General features: G+C 52.8%; 1 protein-coding gene across 1 annotated transcript in view; it reads left to right on the forward strand.

The window, feature by feature from the left end:
* The window catches only part of CACNA1D (calcium voltage-gated channel subunit alpha1 D), a 126,198-nt gene that overhangs the window by 45,863 nt on the left and 68,138 nt on the right, over positions 1 to 12,197 (forward strand). Inside the window, exons 20-22 of the mRNA XM_089919883.1 lie at positions 95 to 296; positions 2,338 to 2,496; positions 3,814 to 3,924. Coding sequence (XP_089776009.1) covers positions 95 to 296; positions 2,338 to 2,496; positions 3,814 to 3,924 — 472 coding nt within the window. The remainder of the gene's footprint in view (positions 1 to 94; positions 297 to 2,337; positions 2,497 to 3,813; positions 3,925 to 12,197) is intronic.

Genomic DNA, 12,197 nt, shown 5'->3' on the forward strand with positions numbered 1-12,197 from the left:
CCGACCGTCAGTGCCCACAGAGGTGGTCAGAAGCCAGCGGGGCTGGGCTGCTGGCTGAGCGGCGCTGGTGCTCACTGGATCCTCTGCTCTCCAGGTTGCTGTACAAAGCCATCGACTCGAACGGAGAGAACGTCGGCCCCATCTACAACTACCGCGTGGAGATCTCCATCTTCTTCATCATCTACATCATCATCGTAGCATTCTTCATGATGAACATCTTTGTGGGCTTCGTCATCGTCACATTTCAGGAGCAGGGGGAGAAAGAGTATAAGAACTGTGAGCTGGACAAAAATCAGGTTAGAGTCACACACTGTTCGGGCTTCTGTCCCTTGAGCCAAAGAGGACCGATTTCTCTTTTGACAGCTTCCCGCATGTACAGAGAAGGGTGCCCACCTGCTCTCTCTCCCTGGGGCTTGGGCCCTGCTCAGAGCACACCCTCAGCCACTGTGAGTCATCAGTGTGGAGAGTTAGTTTCCCAGATGCAGAGTAGGCTGTAATTTTGAAATTTACCCCCAGACGTGTGAGTGAGAAGTCAGGATACCTAGGCCACCTTCTGTGGTCATGACCCACTAGTGACAGCTCAGAGTCACGTAGGGTGGTGTGGCCTGGGGCCAGGAAGCACCCAGTGGCACTCGCACAGTCCCTCCCAAGCCTTTTATCTCCTCAACCTCGGGACTATTGACATTTGAGGCTGGATAATTCTTTGTTATGCTTGCGGTGCATGGTTGAGAAGCCTCCCTGGCCTCTCCCCACTAGATTCCAGTAGCACCTTCTGCCCCCCACCCTCATTCCCGCTCCAGAAATATCTCCAGACATTGTCAAATGTGCCCTGGTTGAGAACCATTGACTTAGGAGGAAGTACCCTATCACACCACCGGGAAAGTCGCTAACTTTAAACTTGGGACTAAGGTTACACTGGCATCACTCTCTTGATCTAGCACCTTGTTTTAACCAGCCTGTTAGGCGCAGGGGCCTTTGGCTCTGATCGTGTGATGATGCGAGGGGGCCAGGAGACCTGTCTGGTCCTGTTCTGCCTGCACCTGCTCTGTGACTGTGGGTGCGCCTCCACCTCCTGTCTGGGCTGTCTCCCTAAATTGAGGGCATTAAGGAGTCACTTTTAAAGGTCTTTCTCAGCTGTAAAAATAGCCTGTGAGATGGAGACTCTGTTCTGGGAGTTTCCCCCAGGCCCTCTATCAGAAGCCATCTCTGTTGGCCGATAACATAGAGAGCAAGAATCACTGCCGGCCTGGGCTTCCTGGCGGGAAGTCGCCGTGCACGGTGAGGCCGTCTGTCTCAGGCTGCAGCGTCTCCACTGGGGGAAGCACGAGCACAGCTTGGTTTATAGGAAGACATTGCTGTGAGTTGTCAGGGCGTCCCTGCAGATGTTATCAGTGACGGTCTGAGGGAGGCCTGGTCCAGCTCTTCACCCCTCCTGACCCCCGCCAAGGAAGAAGAGTGTCAGGGCAAGACCCAGGCGGAAACAGAGCTGAAACTAGGTCACCACGAGGTCCAGGATAGGCTCCAGTCAGGGGTCCCAAGAGTCAGCATGTGAGGTCACAGCAGGGCCAGGTCCTGGACAGAGAGAGCCTGTGGTTGGTCTGGGCCTAGGAGCAAGTAGGGTATGATGCTGAAAAGGCTTTCGGGGCTGGAGGCTCCTTCTGGGCTTGCTGCAAAGGGTGGACCGGTCTCGGCCCCAGCATCAGTGGGCGGGGCAGTGCTCTGGCCATCATCACGGACCATGTCCTGGGGGTTCTAAGATGAACACGACAAGCTCCTGAGCCTCTAAAGCTCTCAGACAGACACACAGCTCACTCACCATTAGACACTTAGGGTTACCATGCTCGTTCTGGCTGCTGGTAGGCGTCTTGTATGGGTCCATCCCGGAGCAGCCATGGGACCTCCAATCTCAGGGAGTCAGCCCAGCCCCTCTGGTTCTTGAGGATTTCCTTGCCTCTCGTTACTTGGCTTCCTTCCCTGGGCAGGAGAACTACAGATGTGCTCCACCAGCATCAAAGAAGGGCAGGGATAAGACACGGGTCAAGGCTTTGCATCTCTGCTTAATGCATCGCCGGACCTCAGTCTTTTAATAAGCGAAATGGAAGCAAACTGGGTGCTCTGCTTACCCTCAAAGGCTGCTGTGAGGACCAGATGAGGTGATGGAGCTGGGGGCCCTTTGTCAGTGATGCTGAGTGGTACCTGTGCGGGTTGCGCTGGCGGTTCCCCCTTGTTCTCGCTCCCTCCCAGTAGGGGTGCGCCAGCTTTTCAGGGCAGACGAGAACTGTGTCCTTCTTCCATAGACGTGCTCAGGATCCCCGTTGCTCTTTTCTGCCATTGCAGCGTCAGTGTGTTGAATACGCCTTGAAAGCACGTCCCTTGCGGAGATACATCCCCAAAAACCCCTACCAGTACAAGTTCTGGTACGTGGTGAACTCCTCGCCCTTCGAGTACATGATGTTTGTCCTCATCATGCTCAACACACTCTGCTTGGCCATGCAGGTAAAAATGGAGACAGCCGCGTGGATCACGCCTGGGCCTTCGGTGCAGCCCCATGCCCCAAATCCTGAGGGTGGAATGCCGCCCCCTCACAGGAGGAAGGGTTTGATTACCTGATGAGTCCGGGCTGTAGTTTGGCCAGACTCCCATTCTGGCTAACAGTTGCCATGGCAGGAGTTTACAGTCACTCTTCTGCATAAGAGACTGTACAGCGTGACCATAAGTGCCATTTCTCTGGAGCCCTAGCATGGCTTGCAGGCCTGTGAACCTTTACTGTGGGCTTCTGTGGCCAGGGAGTGGTTGTGGACTAAAGCTCTGTCTGTGTGGAAATGAACAGGCGGGGTCTTCAATCCTGACTTGACTCCTTAGCAGCCGGGTGACCCGGGGCAAGTTATTTAAATCCCCCGAGCCTGGCTTTGTCGATTGGTAAAGTGGGAAACGAAGTTTATGCTGGGTAATTTGTGTCCGGCACTTTGCTCTGGGCCTGTCCCAGAGTGTCATTCCCGTCCTCAAGTCACTCTCAGCGTGGCAGTGGGGAGTCTTCTGGTCCGTGGAGTACTGAGTTTGACCTGCCTGACAGCGACTCTTGGCTCACTGGGGGCAAGGAAGGCAGCTCACTTCAACTGGCCACACTGGATTACAGAGCGGTATTGATAGTGAGCGTTTCCAGCCCTTGTGCTGTCTAGTGGATATTGCACTAGGACAAGAGTGGCCAAGGTCTAGATTCAGTTTCCCACTGGCTCTAAGAACCTGAGCAAATCAAACCAACTCCCAGTGCTGTCTGGGAGATGAGTGTAAAGACAGCCAAGGGTACGTTTTCTGGCCCTTTCCTTAAATTTACGAATTCCTTATGAATGAGGACCCTCTGCTGATGTAGGGAAAAGCACGAAGGCAAGATGATAACAGTGCCTTTGATTGAATATAGGCCTAAATGGCGTATAATGTATCCTAACCGAGTCCTACCTTTGTCCATAGACCTGTGGGCGTGTTCTGCATTGTGCCTGGGTCAAGGCCCTGAGTAGAAACCCTGCTGGGAGGAAGGGTGGATTCCCTTTATTCCGAGCAGAGGAAGTGGATGTCTTTCCCCTTCATCGTTTGGTCACCCTCATCTTGTCAGGGCCCCCTGCGCTTTGTGGGGGGCCTACCACGTGCCCTCGCAGGGTCAGTGGAATCACTGGGAGAGGGTGCTGGACCGGGGAGGTTGCCTCGCTGCCCGTGTGACAGGCGGACGGATGCCTGCAGGGGGTGGTGGGCTGGGGAGCCTCCTTTTGCGAGTCCGGAGTGGACCCCCGAGAACCGTGCCTCTGCTTCCGTCCACAGCACTACGAGCAGTCCAGGATGTTTAATGACGCCATGGACATCCTGAACATGGTGTTCACCGGGGTGTTCACTGTCGAGATGGTTTTGAAAGTCATTGCATTTAAACCTAAGGTGAGTTGCTAAACCCACTGTCAAAGGCTGTAGCTGAATCACTCCAAAGAGTCACCCACTTCCCGTTAGTCTTGTGTTATTGGATTATGCTGAATTGTTCTGGCCGTTAACTAGGTTATCGCCTGAGAACGTTAAAATCTGATGAGGGCATCTGTGTACACATGAGAAAATAAATCTGCGAAAACAAAACCTCGCAAAAACAATTCTGAGAAAAAGAAGAAGAGAGAATTAGGAATTTGCAGAATGGAGATTGTTTTGAAACCTGATTTTCTGTTTCTAGAAGAGCGTGTGTCAGACTGTCTCAAGGAAACTCGCCTCATTACTTGAGCATTGGAGACATTGTTTTCACATAACCCATCAGGAATAATTCGGCCCTGATTTTACTTCTACATTGCCAGCATAAAGACTTTGGTTTTCTTTGTTCTTGGTCTACAGCATCTTTTTCACCTTTTATGGAAAATTCTACCAGCTGCAGACCTCTCACAGCCATACCATCTTTCGTTTGTTTAATTTAGAAAAATTTCACTTGACTTTAAGACAAAACAAGACACGAGCATTTTAAACTGTGTTGGACTGCTCTGCGTGTTATGTCTCCTTTAGGACAGACTGAGTCCAGTCCACAGTTGTCAACGTCTGTAGCGTAAGAGACAGATAGCATAGTGTCGAAGAGCACGCACCATTCTGGGACCAGACTGAACTCAAATCCCCAAGCAAGCTGTCGATACTTCACTGCTCTGGGCCTCCATTTCCTCACCCATGGAATGAGGGCTCTAGTAGTCCTACTTCGTAGGGCAGTTTGGAGGAGTAGGAATCACTCTGTGTGCCACGCTTACAAGAGTGCTCGGCGTGTAGCCCCATGCTGTAGACGTGTCAGGACTGTTACGGTGACGACCACCATCCCCAGCATCAAGTGGTGATGTTTCCTCGTCCTAAAACCCTAGACAGAGGAGCAGATCCTGGCCGAGCTGTGACACATTTGACCCTCAGTTTCTTTTCTAGCAAAACCTCCACCCATCAGAGTTAGAGAATAAGTTCAGTGACCCCAGTGTCTGTTCATCAGGGTGTGAGGTATCTGACAACACTAATTTAAGTAAGACTCGGATTATGAAATGATGGGTTCACATACTCCATCCGTAAGTGAGATTCTAATTTAGAACTGTTCCTATCTTTAATTTGAATTAATTCCTATGCAATCTTTATCAGCTCTTTGTGGACCAAAAAGAAAGGACGCTTGTAAGTGATGGATCGGGGTGATTGCAGTGGGGTCAAACCTGGCATTTTTGCATGGCCAGATGCTAATTACTGTGACTTGTCCATATCTCCACACATGCACCTTCTTCCCTGCCCCCACCAAACTCTTCTGAATATCCTTTGAGATTTTTGGTTTGCTTCCCTTTCCCCTTTCCGTCCTTGATCAACATTTGTCTGGACTGATGGAAAGGTTGCAGAGTAAGAACTCCAAAAGCACTTGATCAAGGCAACATGGCACGTATCTATGCAACATTTCCTAGATCCCCTCGCCATGTCTTGCCCTGCCTGGTGATTAAGCTCTGAGAAGGCACATTTCCCCCGGCATGTGTGTGAGTCCGTGTGTGTCTGCGTGTGCACTGTCAGCGGCTGTGTCCGGTGAACCACTGTTACCAAACCTGGGAGGAGAGTTCAGTGGTGTGTGAACAGGCTGGTGAGGCCGAGGGGAAATGAGTGGCTAAGTTATAGTCAGTACTGATCGATCGGAGTTTTTAAATGAGTGATTTCCGCTAGAAATTGTGCCGCTTCGTAGTTTTCCTCCACAAGGTATTTTCACAGCAGAAGATAACCTCAGATTACAAGTGAGAGAAATTTTAAAACAGCAATAGCAGCGCCTCTACGCCTGAGGGGCACCGTCACTGCATTTGCGAAGCAGATGGATTTGGTGTTGTGACGGTGTGTCTGGAGGAGCCGGAGAGAGTCATTTCACCAAGAAGCAAAGCTCTTCTTAAAACGCTTCCTGACTCTCCTATCTCCTCTTTGGTGTTAGCAAAGCAAGGCCAGGCGAGTAGTCATCCACAAAGAAGTCAGTGAGGCCCTCCTACCCGTCAGAGGGGCAGTGGGGCTGAGGAGGCGTGTTGCAAAGGTGGCAGAAGGAAGCCTCTCTGTGAGGAGATGGCCAGAGGGACAGAGGGCTGGGAGCCTGGCCCATAAACTTCATCTCAGAAGGTCTGCGTCTCTCCTGGGGAGCTCTGTCGCAGGGTCCTTTGGGGCTGTGTTCTCCACAGTGAGGGGCGCGTGTTCCGGGAGAACTTGTCAGCCTCTGTCAGGAGAGACAGGGTTGCAGCTGTTTTGTAATAGAAATACAGAGGGTGAAGTTACAATCCTTCCTGGGAGGTGAGAAGGCATCATAGGAGGAAGGGTTCAAACGAGTGGAGGAACCTGACTCCTTTTATACTCAAGGGCCTGACTGGTAAAGGGGGCCTCCTGAGTGAGAGCACATTTAGAGGGATGTGGTCCGAGCTGGGAGCTTCCCTGGTGGGGAGGTGGGATCACTCCAGGAGAAAAGTTGTTTTGAGTGTGGGTTAGGCAAGCATGGAAGGTGGTGAGACGCCAAAGAGACAAGGAATGAGAGCCGAGCAAACAGGCTGCTCAGTGGGTCGTGTCGGCTCCCCAGGGTAGACCCACCCATCGGGCATCGAGCTCGTGCACTTGGAGCGACTGAGCCGCCCTAGGGTTTTGAAAGGTGGGCCATGATGTAGATAAGAACCAAGTCCTGTTCCCCGGCCTTCCCCTCCAGTACTCCCAAGGGGCAGCCGCTGGACTTCTCAAGTGAATTCTCTCGCTGCAAGGAGGGAGATTGAAGAAGAAGGGCTTTGTCCAAAGTACTGGCTCCCGTAGGTCTAAGGAGCACTTCTGATTTGTCTGAGGTTCCTTCTTTGTGCTTCCAGAAGCCGCCCATCTGGTGTTTTGTCCAGCACCTGTTCAAGTACGTTACCTGCCTCCATGTGGGCTTTTCCTCAGGGAGCCACACTTTGTTCCCAAGGCTTAGACCTCGAAGCGTTTTGGTCTTGGTTCTACACTTGACCCTTGAACAACACGCGGGTTAATCTGAGTATTGCTTAGAGCCGCCGCTCCCTATCCGAGGTTCCTCTGCACCCATTGATTCATCCAACCACAAACCACGTAGGGCTGTGGTATTTACTCTTGAAAAGCATCCATGTGTATGTGGACACGCACAGTTCAAAGCCACCGTGTTCAAGCGTCAACTGTACCTTGAAAATGTCGAATTTACCTGCCTAGCCACTTGAGCTTGGAAAACGTTGAGAGTTACTGGGTTTGGGGAAAGAAGAAAGTGCTTTAGTGCTGTCCTCATGCTTCTGTGCAGAGCGGATGTGTCGTGGACACTGGGTCACCCGGTCCCATATGCCTCCCAGGACAGCACTCCCTCCCCCAGGGTCCCTGGCAGCAATAAGGCTGCTTTACCAGCCCCAGCAGTTTTCCTGGAGCACCTTCTGTACCTCCTGGGAAGAAACCCTGACGCTATCTTTTCAGTTCTTCAGTGATCACACACACACACACACACACACATATATATATATATATATATATCTCATAAATGTATCTCAGTGATTTATTTTAATGCCAAATAACGCTTGAGGAGAAATATTAACTCTCCTTAACTAGAACTTGATGTCAGACTCCTTCATGGGCTCAGCCTGTCCTTTCAAGGCCGGGGTATCCCGGAGCTCCCTCCTGGTCCCCTTCTCCCCTGGTAAGACGCGTGCACGCCCAGGGCCTCAGTGGCCAGCTCGTCTCACCCCAGCCTCCGCGGCCCTCCTCCCTCTTGCGTTCCTTGACTGCTGAACCCATCTCCTGCCTCTGGCCTCAGCGCCCCCCTTCATCTTCCACACACTCCCTTTGTAAACTGAAAGCTGACCGTGCCACCTGTTGTATGAAAAAAAAAAGGTAATTTCATAGTCGAATATTCAAAGTTCTGCACCAAACACTAGCGCACTTACATTTCTGCCTCATTTCCGGCCGCGTGCTCCCAGCCGTTCCTCCTCTGCACCCCATCCCCACTGTTACCATGCGGGACCTTTCCGTGGCCTGTGCTTCTGTGTCTGGAAGCCCTTTTTCCACCTTGTTATCTTTTAAGGCCTGTCTGGAATGTGGGCTCCTCCGTCACAGTGTCCCCCCAGCCTAGCCAGGGTCGGCTCTCCCCTTCACATGTGCTCCTGTTAGATGCTCACTGTGCATTGTCAACATCAATACCCTCCATGTCTCCCTCTCCGTTAGCTGAGCAGCTGCTCAAGGCTGGGTTGTGTTTGTCTCACGCGATGCCTGCTACATGCTGGTTACTCCATGGGAAGTGGTGGAAGGGAGAAAGAAAGGAATGGATGGATGAACCTGTGGGTGCAGCCCCTTGGCATCAGGCCCTACCGGCTTTTCTATCACAGGAGATGTGGGCAGAGCAGAGTGGCCAAAAGTGAACGTATTTTTCTTTAAGCCTCCACTTGACCTTTGGAAAGGCTTATGCTGGTTAGAAAGCTGTCAGTTACAGTTTCCACCCAAAGTTGGCACTGTGGGCCATCCCTTGGGTCAAATGCTTCCCAGACAGTCCCTGGCAGAAATTGGAAAGTGATCCGGCTGCCTCAGTAAACCCCAAAAGGCCGGGCAGCGAAAAGATCCTGGACTTGGGCTGCTTCTCTTGTTTGCATTGCATAGACCTTGCTGCCCACCATGTGCCAAGCCCATGCTCTATCCTGGCTGGGGGTCCAGCTCTCCTTCCAGGAGCCTATAGTCTAGCCGGAGATTATGTTAATGGACAATCAAGATAGAGTTCTTAGAAACAAGGGAGCTTCCTGGCCCTAAGCCCACGTTAGTCTGGGTTATGATTTTAAATTCCCGGAGTCAGAAGTGTTTCCGAGTAATAAATGTTATTGCGTGTGGCTGACTTGCTTGATCCTTTCAAATGGGTGAGGCTGTTCAAAAAGTAATACGGGCCAACTGTGGCCAGACTGGTAGGGACTGCTGGTTCCATCTGAGGGGCCCTGACCTCCACATTCAGTTGTAGGAGACCCTCTTGTGACTGGCCAAGAGGAGAGAGCATGCAGGTGGGCGCCGTGCTAGAAGCCCTAACCTTCTGGTTACCCAGACGCTGCGGTGGCTTTGGGAAAGGGGTGGGGCTGAGTCATACTCACTTGACGGTGATTTTATTACCTAGGAGGCTACTAAACAGGGAAACAGCATGTGGGAAGAAGGCGGGGGGGGGGGGGGGTTGGCATTTTCTGCCTCCCTGGGGCCCCTAGCAAGCCATCTGGCCAGAGCCTGTGATTCCAGCCACCTGCAGCAACTCAAGCCTCCTGTCGCCTAGACGAGGGTGTCAGTCCAGGAACCCTCTAGAATTTGGGCACAACTCTGTGAGTGCAGTGGACCCTCCAGAGAGGGTGTTGATGAGATTACCAAAGAGTTCCAGGACCCCAAACATCAAGCCCCTATCGTGTTGATTTAAAGTGACTTTATACACCGCAGGGGGCCAGGATGGGCCAGTTGGAGAATAGTTTGCAGGCTGATAGGAATGATCCACAGGTGAATACGGATCATTCTGGAGAGACAGAGACACAGAGACACACAGAGACAGAGGAGCCATTCAGGAATAAAGCCTCAAGTAGGTAAGAGGGGCATTCAGTGCCCTGAATGGTGGTGGGCTTGGCCTCCGGGAAAGGATGTACTGTAGCAAGAGGGGGGCAGGGCCCGTGGTGTGGGACAGGACAGGAGGGACAGTGGGTCTTCACTGCTCTCTGTGCCCTAGAGCCCCAGTTGTTACTGATGACCACGCGTTTCTAAGGCATCAGCTCCTCTCTAGAGGAGAGGGGAAGGCTCACCATTGTCTCTGCAGTTCTGAGTTGCTGTTAAATCCATGAGGAAGAGGACAGGCTCTGCACCTCAGAGCGTGCTCTGTGGCCAGGCCGCCAGTCAGCCCACTGTGTGTTACCATTCGCAGTGATGCAGATAATTTAAGAGCAAACGCTGTGTTCTCCCAACCCGGGTACAACGGCGGCACTCAGCGCACCACGTGATCCAGCTGACTGTCTGGTTTCGCGTTGTCCTCGGGGAGGGAAGCAGAATGTGCCTTTACGTCCTGGTGCAGGCTCTGGGTCTCCTCTCTGACCAGCACAGCCAGCTTCCTGAGGCGCACCAGTCGTGTCCTCACCGTGGCCTGCCTCTCCTGTTTTGCCAGCCAAGAGCCCCACATCTTGAGAAGAGAAGCTGTAAGGAGTGAGACGTTGTCTTTATTAAGCAGACGCTCCCATTAGACGTTTATCATAGATCATCAGAGCTGGTGCAGGCGAGCTTTTGTTTACTTGTTAGAGGGCTAACAGAGGGGCCTGGGAGGGTGGCAGTCAGTCCGTGAGGGTAAGTAACTATGAGAGAGGTGCTGGGATTGTGGGAGAGGAGGAGAGAGGAGATGGCGGGGGGTGGGGGGGGGCGGGGGCAGGGTCAGAAGTCGTGGCAGTTGGTTGGGAAAGTCTTACATTATTTAAGATGAAATTTTTTAAAAATCTCAAACCCTAAGTCAGCGTTACAGGTCCCCCATAAATGCACCTGGGGTGATCAACAGTGATTAGAACAAACATCCCTCCTCCGGTTGTTGGAACAGCCAGCGTGTCCACATTCTCCATAGTGTCGTAAAAGGCTGGGGCTCTGCAGTGGCTTCCTCTGGGCCTGCACTTGATCAATTCATGGGACCTGACACTTCAAAGTACCTTCTGTTCTGGTGTTCTTGATCCAGCACTAAGTGTACCCCGTTGTAAGCACACTGGGCCCCTTTTTATATGATTCAGACCTGAATTTTTATTTCCACAACACATCCTGGCTTGTCGAAAAGATGCAGTTGATTTGCAGACAGTCGTTGACCTCGCAGCCAGAAGCCTCTGTGTACTGTTCTCCCCACCACCCCCTCCGATTGAGGGCTTCCTGGGGGGTATCAGGAGACAGCAGGCAGTCATTTAGCACCTACTGTGCTGAGCCCAGAAGAGGATGCGAAATGTATGCCATGTATGTACAGATTTGTGAGTCACAGTCGTAGGGATGTTGTACCTTCAACAAGATACAAGGACCTGAAATAACAAGAATAGGGCAGAGCTGCATGACCAGGAGGGTGCAAGTTGGTGGAAGGAGGAGGCCTTGCCACGTGTCAAGCACTATGTGGGCTCACGGCTCCGGGCTGGGTGGTGGGATTAGTGGAGGAGGGGACAGAGCAGTCAGCACAGTCCTCTACCCTCATTCCATGGGGTAGACCTGCGGGCAGAGGCCCCAGATTCAGTGACCAAGACCTGAGAGACATTCGGAGTCCCCAGGATGGGAGGTATGAGTCAGGAGGATCTGAAAACATGCCATCAGGGCGTTGGCATTTGAGCTGAGCGTCAAGTGGACGTGGGCAGGTAGAGTTGGGGTGGGGAGGCCGGAATCACAGAGGCCTCAGGAGTTGGGCAAGAACCTGGTGGTGGTTTGAGGGATGGAAAGGAGTCCGCTCAGCCTGGAGGATGCAGAGGGAGGGGAGGGAAGCCAGAGCTGGAGAGGAAAAAGGAGCCTATCAGGAGATAGGGGCTGCTCTGGGGGACAGTGGGAGCACTCGAGCATCATCACCATCCCTGAGCGCTCCTTCCCCGTGAGACCTTCTGTGCACTGATCCCGCAGCCCTACAGGCCACACCTCTGCCTTAGACGGCGTGCATCGCTGGCCTGTCTCCCTGTAAGCCTTCGTGTCCCTTTAGACCGAGAGCTCTGTGAGGACATCCTGCCACGGGGCACACCCTTTGCAGTACTTGGACTGTCGAGGAGGGGCAGGGATACTGGTTTGTTTCAAGGGCACAGCAGTGAGAAGGTGTGAAACGCCGGTCATAGTGGTCTTGATGTGGAAGAAGAGAAGGAGGTGACTAGGGACCCCATACGGGGAGTAGGAGGGCCTTCTCCTCCCTCAGCTAGTGAGGGGTTGGGGTTGTGACCTTGGGTGCCAGGGCAGGGTCACCAAGTGCCTCGCTCTGTCCTGCAGGTACTTGGCTTGGTTCAGTGCTGCCCAGGGCCACGGTCTGCATCGTGTGGTGTGTGTGTCGTGTGGTGTGTGTGTGTGTCTGTGCGTGTGGTGTGTGTGTCTCTGTGTGGTGTGTGTGTGTCTGTGTATGGTGTGTGTGTCTGTGTGTGTGTGGTGTGTGTGTGTGTATGTGTGGGTCCATGCACCCGTGGCCTCTCTCACACATGCAGGTGCCCCACCCCGTGTCCCTCTGCACCGGTGGACGGTAT

This window comes from Delphinapterus leucas, chromosome 10, assembly GCF_059928025.1.
Source record: "Delphinapterus leucas isolate spDelLeu-1000000601 "Yukka" chromosome 10, BTC_Dleu_Yukka2, whole genome shotgun sequence".
In the NCBI taxonomy this organism is placed as follows: domain Eukaryota; kingdom Metazoa; phylum Chordata; class Mammalia; order Artiodactyla; family Monodontidae; genus Delphinapterus; species Delphinapterus leucas.